Source organism: Heteronotia binoei, chromosome 10 (genome assembly GCF_032191835.1).
Source record: "Heteronotia binoei isolate CCM8104 ecotype False Entrance Well chromosome 10, APGP_CSIRO_Hbin_v1, whole genome shotgun sequence".
Classification (NCBI taxonomy): Eukaryota; Metazoa; Chordata; class Lepidosauria; order Squamata; family Gekkonidae; genus Heteronotia; species Heteronotia binoei.
In genome coordinates this window covers 74,182,550-74,196,723 of record NC_083232.1, presented here as the reverse complement: position 1 = coordinate 74,196,723, position 14,174 = coordinate 74,182,550, and the positions used below count along the sequence as shown (strand labels likewise).

General features: G+C 40.9%; 1 protein-coding gene across 2 annotated transcripts in view; it reads left to right on the top strand.

Annotated features, from left to right (window-relative positions):
- MYRIP (myosin VIIA and Rab interacting protein) overlaps positions 1–14,174 on the top strand; it is a 186,285-nt gene that overhangs the window by 66,596 nt on the left and 105,515 nt on the right. For both annotated transcript variants that reach the window (XM_060247526.1, XM_060247525.1), the window contains exon 2: positions 9,793–10,014. In XM_060247526.1, coding sequence (XP_060103509.1) covers positions 9,793–10,014 — 222 coding nt within the window. The remainder of the gene's footprint in view (positions 1–9,792; positions 10,015–14,174) is intronic.

The window sequence follows — 14,174 nt, the reverse complement described above, 5'->3', positions numbered from 1 at the left end:
TGGTTTGATCCTGGGCCATTTCATTCCACTCAGCTTGGAGGAAGTCGACAAGGTCCTTTGTACTGTACATCCCAGTACCTGCGATCTGGATCCGTGTCCGTCCTGGTTGATACGTGCTTGCCGGACGGAATTGCGAGCCCCGTTGCATGTGATTATCAACAGGTCCTTGATTGAAGGAACCTTTCCCACGCCCCTTAAGGAGGCGGTGGTATGCCCTCTCCTCAAAAAACCATCTTCGGACCCAGCCATATTGGCAAACTACCGGCTGGTGTCAAACTTGCCCTTTCTGGGTAAAGTCATTGAGAGGGCAGTGGCAGTACAGTTACAGGGATTCTTGGAGGATGCTTCCATCTTAGACTCATTTCAGTCCGGCTTCCGGCAAGGCCATGGGATGGGGACGGTACTGGTCATCCTCATGGATGATCTCTTGAGACATCTGGTGGCTCGGCAGTGCTGTTGTTGTTAGATCTGTTGGGTGAGTCTGACACAATCGACCACCAGCTTCTGTCCCGCTGCCTCGCCGACGTGGGGATTCAGGGAACGTGAGGATTCAGCTTCTGTCCCGCTGCCTCACCGACGTGGGGATTCACTGCCCTTCAGTGGCTTACCTCCTTTCTCCAAGGCCGGGGACAAAGGGTATGGCTATAGGGGAGCAGTTGTCCCAGAGGCATCCGCTTGTATATGGGGTCCCTCAGGGTGCAGTCCTCTCCCCAATGTTGTTTAACATCTACATGCACCCTGTTGTCTGGAGATACGGGCTGGGTTGTCACCAGTATGCAGATGACACCCAGCTCTATCTATTGTTGGGGAGCCAGTCCAGCTGTGCCCTGGAAGATCTGGACCTGGCATTGCAAGCCATAGTGAAATGGCTCAGGCAGAGTAGACTGAAATTGAACCCATCGAAGACAGAGGTCCTGTGCCTGAGTCGCAGTGGCCTGGGTAGGGAAATCCCCTTGCCAGCCTTTGATGGGACACTATTACCACCAGCATCGAAGGTCAAGAGCTTGGGAGCCTTTGCTGATAATGGAGGCCCAAGTAGCAGCCACTGCCAAATCCGCATTCTATCATCTTAGACGGATAAGGCAGTTGGTTCCATATCTGGAGCGCAACAACTTGGCAACAGTGATCCATGCAATGGTCACCTCGAGAATAGACTACTGTAACGTCCTCTACATGGGGCTGCCCTTGACTCAACTTTGGAGGCTGCAACTGGTGCAAAATGCAGCAGCCAGGTTGTTAATGGAGCTACCTGTATGGGAGCACATTCAACCTGTGCTGAAAGCGTTACATTGGTTGCCTGTGGCGTGCTGGATTCGCTTCAAGGTGCTGGCTATAACCTTTAAAGCCCTATATGGCCTGGGACCTGACTACCTTCGGAACCACCTTTCACCATACGTACCCCAGAGGGCACTATGTTCAGGGTCACAAAATCTCCTCAAGATCCCTGTACTGAGAGAAGCTCGATTGACCAGCACTAGAGCCAGAGCATTCTCGGTAATAGCCCCCACATTGTGGAATGCCCTTCCCAAAAACATCAGGGCCCTGCGGGACCTACCACAGTTCCGTAGGGCCTGTAAGACTGAACTTTTCAAACTCGTCTTTAATGGTTAGGCGGAGGTGGCTATTACCTTCAGCATCAACAATCTCACTGAATTAATATAATGGGAAACAGAAGCTTGCCATCTCAGATTTTTAATATATATGGAAATGTTTTTATAGATCTAATTTTAATATGTTTGTAAACTGCTAATGTTTTTAAACTGTTGTTAGCCGCCCTGAGCCTGTCGAGGGAGGGCGAGATATAAATCTGATAAATAAATAAATTATAAAGAGTAGTTGCTTCAGCCTAGAGTTCTAGTTGGTTTACTGAATTACAACTCTGATTGCTTTTGGTCTGTTATGATCCCAGCTTTTCAGAGGATGATTATACATTTCCTTAGGAAGTTCCTGAAAAGTACAGAGGCATTAATTCAGTACGTGAAATAGAATCTTCCCATCAGAATATAGCAATATACTGTTAAACCAGAGATTGTGTATTATTCGAATAAAATAAAGTTGTGATAAAAAATATAAACCATAAGATAATGAATTGGCTGTAAAGGCTCCCTTCTGCTCAGGTATACAAAGGAACTTTATTTGAGGAAGAATAATTGAACCAGGCAATCACCCACCTGCAGTCTGAAGTGGTAGCCCAAGAACAATTTTAGCATTTCATCCACTTTCTTTTGTGAAGTAAGGAACTTCAATAGGCAGCTAAATACATTCTATTTTTTACTGCCAGTCCTTAAAAACACTGAATGATCAACTCATGAAACAGGATAACAGATGTTTAAGATAAAATATAACCAGGAAATAGAAATTCTTGGAGGCATACATTTTTATTTCCATTCTCTTTTGAAACAGTCACAATGTATAATTTAAAATGCTTATCCAGTTTATATAACTTACTGCTTTTCTTAGTGCATTTGTTTTTCTTTGAGCAAAAAAATCTCATTTGCTCTGTTTATTAAATAATAAATCTGGTTATTTTTAGAAGTAGAACAAATAAATATGTTATAATTTTAAATGTGGAAGACATTACTGTATGAAGTACAACTCTTCTGTGGTTCTATAATATTTTTACCATTTTGCATGGTGGATACAGAAGGGATGTTAGGGATAATTTCCAAATGATGACTTTCCAGAATATGCTTTTCATGGTAGCTTCATCTTTTTGATAATACATGGAGATACTCATATTGCTGCATTAAAAATATTGGAACAGTAGTATAATATCATTAATTCACTCATATTAAAACCCAAAACGATTTTGAATGTTATAGAATGCTTTCTCAAGATCAATATGAAACAAAAGACAAAGGAGGGAAGAACATTTTTCTGTTGGAGTGTATGGCAGAAGCTCCATCCAAACTATGTTACAGTCTTAAAATGGTAATTCATGTCTATACATATATTAACTTGTGTCTTCCAACTACTAAGTAATACTAGTGGTAGGGGGAGTATCCTCATCGCATCCTGCGCTCTCTTAAGAGACCGTTTTATGGAGATGCCCACATCGAAGTAAGTAAGGGGAGGCTGGCGTCACTCTTCTCAATATGCTGTGTGTGTGTGTGTGTGTTAGGCATTTGTTTGGGGTACCGGGAGGGGCGGAGTCTAGTTTGGCACTCTAGGCAAATGCCTAGTTTGCCTAGTGGCGAGCCAGCCCTGGTAGCAAGCATCACAAATTAAAATATTTCAGCATGGAAAACATTTAAAATAAAGTCTATTTACAATTATTAAATATAAGCATAGATTGTTTTCAAAGTGCCTTTGTATTCCGTTCTAGTAACTGGTTGAGAATGGATTTTTTTTTGTCATTTCAGACAGATCCATTTTAGTAACTGGCTGCTAATGGAATTTATTTACCTGTGATACAAACCTGTTTGTGTTGGGTTAGCAAAGTGTGGTTGAGCTGCTTATGATGGAAACTGCTTTCTTTTTCAACCTTTCATTGAGCTTCTGAATTGCTGTGGTATGCTGTTTAAAATGTCCATAGAACTTTCTATAATGCTGTTTTTCCCCTGTGTAATCTTCCTTGGATTTTTTAAAAATTCTAAGGCAGGGGTGTCAAACATGTGGGACGAATCATGCCCCTGACTTCAGTACTATAGCAGTTTAGCGCTGTAGCACTCACCTTAGAATGTGTTTTAAAAGTTCGAGGGAGATTACACAGCGAAAAAGGGTGGGGGGAAAGCAGCACTGTTTGAAATGACCATAGTGCTTCAGAGATGTCTCATTAATGGAAGGAAATTCACTGTATGAAAGCCCTGTGCGTGAATCACTTTACTCAAAATCAGGCCAACAACAAATAACATCTGGTTTAGAATGGTAATGTAAAAAAGGCCATAAACAGATATAGCATTGAAAGCTAGGGAGGAGGCCAATAACAGTTATTAGGGGTATGCCAAATAGAACAAAAAAAGTCTTGGCCCACTTACAGAAGATAACAATAGAACAAGACAGACAAATCTCCCTGCGGAGGGACTTCCAAAGTTCTGGCACTATGACTGAGAAGGCCCTTTCTTGGGTTGCCACCCATCTCGCCTCAAATAATGGGAGCACCCAAAGCCAAGCCTTCAGAGATGACTGGAGTTGGTGGGTAGATTCATATGGGAGAAGGCAGGAGAATTTGTCTATAATTCATCCTGGTCCCAAGAATGATTCTTCCTGTTAATTATCTATAAATTCTAAATATTGTTCTTGAAGTTTATTTGCTTCAGAAAGGAATATGTTGAATTATGTTTTGTTAATAAAAGCCCAGTAATAGTCTACTAATCGTTGTTCAGCATGGTAAGCAGATTGATTAATTAATTTTGCTATCAAGTCTCAGCTGATTTACGACGACCATGTCGGGTTTTCTTACTAGCTTAATGTTTCTAATATGTATTTTTTCAGCCATGATCCTACAGCTAGAACAGGCTGTATAGATCATCTAGTCCAACCACTTACTGTTTGCAGGAAATCTGAAGCTGGAGCATATCTCTCAGATGACTGCCCAGCCTCTGCTTGAAGACTTTCCAGTAAAGGAGACCCCCTCCTTGGTAATTGGTTCCAATGATGAGCCATGCTTCTTGCCAGGAAGTTTCTCCTACCATTCATCTGAAATGTGCCCATCTGTAATTTAAGCACATTACAGATAAACTTGCCCCCTAGAACAGCAGAGAAAAGGTCTTTGCCCTCTTGTAACTCCGCTTTACGTATCTGAAGAGCATGTTCTTCTATTTTGTTACGGTGGGAAGAACTGTTAGGTTTTTATCACCAGTCCAAGATCTGGATGGTTAGTTTGAATTAGTAAGCAAAACGTACCCCCTTACTCTGGATGTTTTCTTTTGCTTCCTTGGTTTCTTGGCCTAAAGAAGCTGAGGTATAGGAGATTGGGAAGTTGAGAGAAGAAAAAATGGATTTGAATTGATGGCAAAATTTAGACAAGAAAGGAGCTGGAATGTATGGGATATAGGAAGATATGCCTTTCCCCCAACTCCTATTGTACATAAAGTTGATGAGCTATTATCTAGCAATATTGTAAAGATAATTAAAAGCACTAAGCTACAGAGACCAGTTAGTAGTTATAACTGCTTTATTTTTCTCAGAGCTGTATTTTCATGTTTCAACAACAAAACTGTCCTTTGTAGATTAAATTATGGCAAAGAACGAAGTCAGGTAAATGGCTAGAATATTCTTGATCTAACATGGAATTATAGTAGGGCTTATTATGTTAATATTTGGGAGAATATAAAATATGAGTTACCAATGGAGATTGTGAACACTCAAAAGAAGGCTAATACTATGTGAATTTTATAGAAACTGGAATTTTACAAATATATACAAAGCCTGCAGCTATGTTATTTAAAACATGCAGGTTCCCTGGTGCTAAGTTTAAAGTATATCCAGGGGTTTTTTTTTGAGCAGTAACACACAGTTCCAGCTGTCTTGGTAGCAGGAAGGAAAGGAAAGGTCCCCTGTGCCAGCACCAGTCATTTCCGACTCTGGGGCAATGTTGCTTTCACGTTTTCATGGCAGACTTCTTATGACATGGTTTGCCATTGCCTTCCCAGTCACCTACACCTTCCCCCCAGTAAGCTGGGTCCTCATTTTACCAACCTCGGAAGAATGGAAGGCTGAGTTAACCTCGAGCCAGCTACCTGAAAATCCAGCTTCCACCGGGGATCGAACTCAGGTCGTGAGCAGAGCTTAGGACTGCAGTACTGCAGCTTTAACACTTTGCGCCATGGGGCTCTTGGCATCAGGGGGTGTGACCTAATATGCAAATGAGTTCCTGCTGGGCTTTTTCTGCAAAAAAAGACATGAGTATATCTAATTATAGCACAGTATACCGGATTTCTTTTACTCAAGGAATGGGATGGGACATAGAATAAAAATAATTCAGATCATAAATATGTATTTTATATGGCTACATTGCAACATCTTCAGAAGAAATATTTAGCTTTTGGCATAACAGAAACATTCATCAGAGTCTGTAGTTGCTGCTGTACTAGGTTAATAATTATCTTTCAGCCTTAACTGACACCATTATTCCAGACACTCCAGAAGTTACACTTCTCAACCACTGGTCTGGTATACAATTGACACCTCCAAAGAAATCCCTTATAACTAAACTCCTAATGACTGCAAAAACAGCCATTGCTCAATCCTGGAAAAATCCAAATATTTTGTCACTTGACTTCTGGTTTCTTAAGATCTGGGAACACATTGCCATGGACAAGATTCAAGCTGGTCTAGACCAAAAAGATCCATACCAAGCTTATACCAACTATATAGCTATCTGGTCTCCAATCCTGGAAAAATTAGACAGTGACCCACTTTATATCGACTCCTTTACAAAAAATAAGGTGTACAAAGACCTTCTACTACGTTGACTCTATTTTCTAGCCTTATTGTACCAGATAACATTCATATACCTATTTCCATAATTTGTTTCTTTCCCCAAATTGATTAGATATTTTTATTTTAATTTAGTAATTATCGGTTTATAGATTAATCTGTAATACACTTCTGTATTAGCATTTATATATTTGTGATTGATACTGTATTATTTTCTTTCACCTGATCATTTCCTGTATTACATACCTGTTTGTTGTAAGTAAGGTAAAATATATTTCAATAAAGTTTGTTATTTATAAAAAAAAAATATTGTATGTATAATATGTGTTACATGACAGCTGCAGTCCCAACTGCATTCACAGGGGGTAGATTTCCTATCAAAAATGACTTTGTACAAGGATAAGACAAATTTGTTAGATAAGTCCAGTGTTCCCTCTAAGCTGAGTTAGCATGAACTAGTTCACAGTTTTTTAGCCTCTGGCTCACACATTTTTGTGTTAGCTCAGGAAAAATGGCCCCAGAGCAAACTAACCTATGCTGTAGCAAATTGCTCGTTCATAACTTTAATGCCAGTGGGTCATGAAATAGAATTTTTGTTCACAAGACTCCACAGCTTAGAGGGAGCATTGGATAAGTCTATCAATAGCCATTAACTTTAAGAGCAAATGTGACTGTTCTATACAATCCCAGATGTCATTTCAATCAATCAATCAATCAATCAATCAATCATTTTATTTATATCCCGCCCTCCCCGCCGAGGCAGGCTCAGGGCGGCTAACAACATCAGTCAATACAGTGAGTTATACAATGATTTAAACAATAGCTAACAATTTAATTAAAATTCTAAAAACAATAAAACAATAAAATTAACATCTTGTTGCTATTCCAGCAGATGGTAAGAATCATTTAAGCAGTCTTTTAGTCGGTGAAGTCGGTGAAGGCTTCACCGAAGAGGATGGTCTTGCAGGTCCTGCGGAACTGTTCAAAGTCCCGCAGGGCCCGCACTTCTTCCGGGAGCTGGTTCCATAGGTGTGGAGCTACAATGGAGAAAGCCCAGGTACGGGTACTCTGCAGTTTTGCTTCCTTCGGCCCGGGGATAATCAGCAGGTTCTTCCCTGCTCACCTCAGTGCTCTCTGGGGTTCATAGGGCTTTCAAGTACATGTCATTTTACAAGTATAGAATGAGAAAAGTGGAATTTAAAGTTTATGTCAATATTGATTTATTATAACCAAATCATGTTTTGACAAGGCAATCATTTCTCACAGGGAGAATCTCATGATATAAAGGCTGTTTCAAGGAAGGGAGACTTGTAATGGCCCCTATACGGAAATACAGCATAGATGATTCATGTGGTGAAACTGATTCACCTGGAGATGGAAGTCAGTTGTTACGAAATTAGAGAAGAAACTGATACAGTTAATGTGAGATTGATGTCAAACTTGTGCTCACTTCAGATATAGGTGCCAAGAGAATGTATCTTCTCCCTCAGTAATTGTGTTAGTTGTTATGTGTTTTTAAGACAGCTGTGCAAATGTGGCATGTTGACATTTGCAATGTACATCAATGATATGATTATGGTTCTGCAGTGACTAGCAGTCAGCATCTACAACTTTGTCTTCATTACATTTGCTTTATGACACACAACAACAAATCAAGACTTTATGACACTCAACAACAAATCAAGACCTCCTGTTGTCTGGCTTCTTTTTTTGTTACTAAACAGATTTCAGACTTACCTGTATTGAGTGTGTTGCTTGTGAGTGTGTTGCTTGATTTATATTCTAGTTGACTAGAAGCTTTGAGGTTCTGAGCCTGAGGAGACAACTGTGGAGCTAGATGTAGATGTGATGATAGGACACCTATCTCTTAAAGTGTCAGTCTTTCCCTGTAAAGTGTGATAGGGAGTCTGGATAATGGGTACTGTATCTGTTGCTTACTTCTCAATGTTTACCTTTGTCATATACTGACTTGCTTATGGTAGCTGAGGGGGGAAATGACCTTGGGAGACAGACATTGGGTCTAGTAAGCCACATGGGACAGCAGAAGGCTTACATCTTCTCTTTCACTCTTGAAATCAACCTTTACATTCTAATTTAGGTATGCATTTTTTAAGAAAAACAAGAGTTCTGCTGGGACATTGAGTGTGTCCCTCAAACAAACTGTACAAACATGCATAGTTCTCTGCAATTTGAAAAAATGGAAATACCCATACTGTCTCAGTTTTCTGTTAATCTTGTTTTTGTTTTTGTATTTGATATGTAACTACTACTTGAGTGACTACTCACACTGATTATTGTATCTGAGATTCAAAATCAAAATAAAGTTTACAATTTGGGAAAAAATGCATAGTTCTTTGCTACTTCTGGTCCCCACAATCGGGACACCTCAACTGTGGTCTATGGAACAGTTTTGTTAATAGTGTGATGTACCTTTAATAGATAAGTTTCAGTTTCACTGCTCTGGGAAGGGAGGGAGGGAAAAAAAGAAGAGCAGGTATCTACTGCCACTTGTACCTGTTTTGTCTGGAATCTTGGCCAGGTGGCTGCTGACTACCTCACATAGAGGGCCACCACTTGCTTTGACCCCTGTGTGAGCCAATAATGGAATGGCAATTTTGGGGCCCCATACTAGACTTTGCCCAGGGCCTCAGAATCATTAAGACCACCCCTGCTTGTGCATAGAATCTGGAATTAGGAATACAGAGTTAATACAGCTATTTCAGAGGAAAATCTGTATCATTGAATATCCAGCCAGATTTTGGTGGAATTTCTGTAGCCCTAACCAGGCTGTACATGAAACTGAGGGCTTATTAAGATGTGTTGACTTTGGTGAGTTGGTCCTTTTCTCTAATTTATGTGTCAGTCAAGATTTTTAGAGTTTGGATCACTGTATATTTGAAGTCTACTATCAGATTCTCATTGTAATTACCTATTGTGACTAGAACTTGTTCAACATTAACTGATGCAAAATTCTTGTATTTTATGGTGGGGTGGGGTAAAGGAGCACAGGGCTCCTTTGCAAGTGGATCTCAAAAATACAGTGCTTAGAAGTGGGTTTCACTTCAAAAAGTTTGAGAACCACTGGTGGTATATATTATTTTTTCACTGTTAGGCAAACACCTCTTGTCAAGTATATTAATTCAGCCAAGACATATCTAGTAGAGAACAGTCAGCTGGCTGCATGGAAAGAGAAAGCAGAGGTTGAACAGACATGAAGCCATAGGCAGATTTTGTATCGTTTGTTCCACTGCAAGGGTGAGCTAATATACTGTACAGGAAGAAATAATCTTTTCTGTAAGTTATTTGGGAGCATGGTGCAGTAAACTGCAAGCTAAGTCTGCCCAAGTGAAATGTTGTTTTGATTCTGTCTTCCTTTTGTTTTTGTGTTTTTCCTGCTTCCTGGGGCACCAGTGAGATGAAGCAGAAGCTGGATGAAGAAGGTAACAAGTGCAACATCCTTTCCAAGCAGCACAGCTTTAACGAGCGCTGCTGCATGCGTTGCTGCACTCCTTTCACTTTTCTTATCAATACCAAGCGGCAGTGCCAAGATTGCAAATACAACATCTGCAAGAACTGCAGCGCCTATCAGAAGAAGGAAAAAGCTTGGCTCTGCAATGTGTGCCAGCAAGTCAGGTGAGTGTATGTTGTCCTACTATTAAAAAAACAATACAGATGCATTTCCTTATTTCACCATTTTCTTTATTAAAGGCAGTTAACAATGATTGGATGAGAAATGCCATGACACATCCTGTACTTTTGAAAAACAGCATTTGTTGTATGGCTTTTGTAGCTCACTGCTTCTCTGGAGAGTTGTGTTCATTCTCCAGTGGGTCTTGTTTTATTACTGGAACATAGTAGTAGTTTTCTCTTACTATAGTAGTTTTCTCTTACTATACCTTGTTCTTCAATGAATTGGAAGAATCAGACATGGATTTTAGGAAAACAGAAACCTCTAAACTCCATGGAGAAAGTTAAAAGCTATTATTCAATGCAAATCACAGTGGACTGAGAGAAAACAAACTGTCAATTAATGTTTTGCACTGTGGGTTATTTGAACACTGTGAGATTTAAAGTGCAAAATAACGTATCAGGTGCAAAATTTTATGCAAGTTCTACACAAAGTTAAACATTCCTTATGAACAAGCAGAATATATAATGCTGGATTTAAATTCAAACTGTTCTTCACAGTAAGGCATTACTTGTTATAGCCATAGCCTTTACAGATGCTAATAGAAATATCCTCTTTTTCATGACACAATCCCTCCCCTTGGAATGTAAGCCAAAATGCCCTCAAAAGAGGTTGGGGAATTGACAGGTGGGCAACTTTGGCTTAAAAGGACTAGAATCTATGTATACAGGATTCCACTTCCAGAAATTATTGCTAAATTTACCAAGGACATTAATTAAGTAAAACAATTATGAATTTATTACAGAAAAATATAGAACACACATACAAGACAATAGATACATATAACATACATACAGATCTAATAAAATATATAGAAGTAACATAAGGATGGACAAACAGGGTGATAATTACCAATCGTAGTCTTCGAGGAAGGCTCCAATGGCGATAAGCTAGGGCGATGGGGGAAGGGACCCTCAACTGATCAGGAATCGGGGATGTATCTAAACAGCAGGAATGGGGTACTGCTAGATGCACACCTGTGGGGAGTTGGGCCAGAGGTTATAAGGACTACCTTGAGCCCTTAGGGGGTAGGAGGTGCAGGGGCAAATGACAGGAGGTCAGCTGGTATGTGACCTCAGAAAAGGGGAGGCTCCGCAATGATCATAAGGGCTGGACTTATGTGGTGGCCAATGGCCAGTTTATTAGGGACACCTAATTGGATACCCATATCCAGCCAATGAGTGGTCCTGGCTCTAGTTACTTGATTGGGCTTCCAGGTAACAATAGGCAAAATGGGGGAGGTTCCAGAGTGACCATTAGGGTAAAGAATAGGTGAGGGTGTTGGGGTGGAAGTGATTAACAAGCTATCAAACTTATCTATATGTGACAATAGAGGGTCAAATTGATACCTAAGGTGACACACGATTTATACAATAACTATGGCTCTGAGTGAAGCTGTTCTTCCTCTTCTTTACTCCTCTGCTGGCACCATTCTTTGTCTTGGGTTCCGTTGGACAAAAGCTTAGGCAGTCTGGCAGGATCCACGCCAAAGATAAGCTTGATTGCCTTATTCAAAAGTTGAAGCAACTGTTGGATATGTGAGTCTCTTGCTTTGCTGTAATGGAGTCAGGAAAGCAAGGTGGATTCTGGTGGTGGTAGCCTTTGCTTCATGGAAACAGGCTGGAAACTGTTTGCCTGTACAGTTCATGGCGGCGTGGCTTCTTCCACTGCAACGGCCGAGATGGTGCATGCAAGAAGTGGCTGGAGGCTAGTCTGTAGTTCTGGCTAATACCCGTCCAGAGATGTAGAATACTGCTACAAAGCTGAGGCTTATAGTATCCACATAAGCCTTAGAAACCGTGGGCAAAGTCCACTTCTTAGAGCAGATGTGTGCGAGTCAAAATTCCAGGCACCCTGGCAACCATAATGGTGATCACGATGTCCATGTGTATGAAAAGTAGGGGGCTTTTTCTTACAGGAAACTTCATACTAGGTTTGTGCTTTCTCAGTGGTGACAAGTAGGGCAGTGGCTTTGCAGCTTCATTCATATTTATCTGACTTTCTTGTGGGTCTATTTCAAGTAAGTGTGTCAGTGCATCTCTAAAATGGAAGTAAGGGTTCTTAAACATATCTGAATGTCACACCTTCCCAACAATACCTTATTCATCATCTGTCTTTGGTCCAGCCCGAAATTGGGACTATACCTGTGCAGGTCAGCAGTGGAATATTTTTTCCCCAGCTTAAAGCTACTGTGGGGTGCCCCTCCCCTTCTGGAGCCAATGCAGCAGCTTTTCCACCCAAGCCATCATGTGCTCCAGAGGCAGGCACCCCCTTCCCTCAGTTCCTGTTTTGCCATCGCATTACATCTAGATATGTCCTTAACTCTGCTTTCTTGGTAGAGTGAGACTTTTTCTTTCCATTCATCAGACCAGTGGTTCACTGGTGGAGATCTTCAGCAAATTGAGGTGCCTCTCAGTGGTCTACCCTGTGGTCTTTCAGCATCTACCACTTGTGGTGCCCAATTATGATGACCAAGGTGCTCTTCAAAAATTCATGAAATGCAGGACCAAGATGACTCAAAGTGACAAACATGAGCTCTATCTCATGTCTTGGGGAGTCTCATATTGTAGGTACTTGTGCCATCTATCAGAACTTCATGCCCAAACCTTATTTTGATAAGGGCTTCCCAACTAAAAGCTGAGTTATGGCTTTGTTGTCTTTGGTCCTGCCCAAATAATCTTCTAGATTGGAATCTTCCTCCTTGCAATGGACGAACCTGTCGGTTCTGGTACTGGAGTCTCGTTTTGGCCACTGTCTGTATGGTCAATCCTGGCAATAAAGAAGTCCCTCAGTCAGCAAAAAAAGAACTGCATCTGTCACACCCATTTTACAGCTGAGGAATCCTCGATTCCCATCACCAACCTCAGTTCCAGTCCATTCCTCTTTGGAACTGCCATCTAAGAAACACAAAAAATCATGACATAAGGCAAGGGAAGGATACCGATGTAAGCAAAGCAGTTCTCCAGGCTCTCTCTCAGTGAGAGCATTACCCTATCTCCTCTGGTGGGTAGCTTGCGAAGGGTCCCAATGTGGGGCTGCACTGAAGACAGAAGATGAAAACAGAGTTGCACTTACCTGTAACTGTTGTTCATCAACATCTTCTGTGCCAACACACATTCCCTTCCTTCTGCTCTGCATGGTTGTCCTTCTGCCCATGTGGGGGTTCATGGTGGTCTTGCAGGAACTGAGGGAAGGGGGCACCTGCTTCTGGAGCATGTGATGGTTGGAAAAAACCACTGTGTCAGCTCCAGAAAGGGAAGGGTACCCCCCACAATAGCTTTAAGCTGGAAAAAAAAATTATTCCACAGCTGGCCTGCACAGTTCCAATGAATGTCAGCACCGAAGACATTGATGAACCACAGTTACAGGTAAGTGCAACTTTGCTTTCTGCCTGGACCTGAAAGATGTTCTCAGTATTCCTCAACATATTGAGTCAAGGCTGTGATTACTCATTGGAAAGGGATTTTGTATATAGTGAGAAATATTCCTCCACATTTCTGTTACAGTAAATAAATGGTAATGCTGATGTGGGTCCTGGTTTTCTTACCTTTGGAAGTAGCTGTGTTGGTATTCCCTATAAATGCATGAATGTGAGAGAATGTAATTTGGTGTGGCTATAAATGAGAAACTGTAAATTTTGTAGATCAGAAACTGATTGAAGAGATCAACTTTTTTTAGAGGCTATGATCAGGCACTCTCACATGGTTAGCTGTTATTTCTATCCATCAGAGAATAGCCAGTGTTTCTCAGTGAAGAGATCATGACACATTCATTTATTTTCATTTGTAGTCTGCTTTTCTCACTGGGGCTCCAGGTGGGTTACAAGTATGATAGAACTATTCAGTCAATCCTTATGCTGATTACAAAATAAAACATTTGAATGGTAAAATTTGAATCTAACATGAAAACAACATAATGCAGTGGGACTGGGATTGAAAAACAAGAAGAAAAAACATGTTGTCCTTAATAGAGGTCCTCTACTGAGCTGATACATTACATCGCAGCTCTATTCCATCTGCAGCAATGCTCTCCTGAACATTTCTGTTCTGCACATTTTGCAAAACAATAGAAGTTTGGGGGCCTTCTTAATAGCGTTAAACAGACC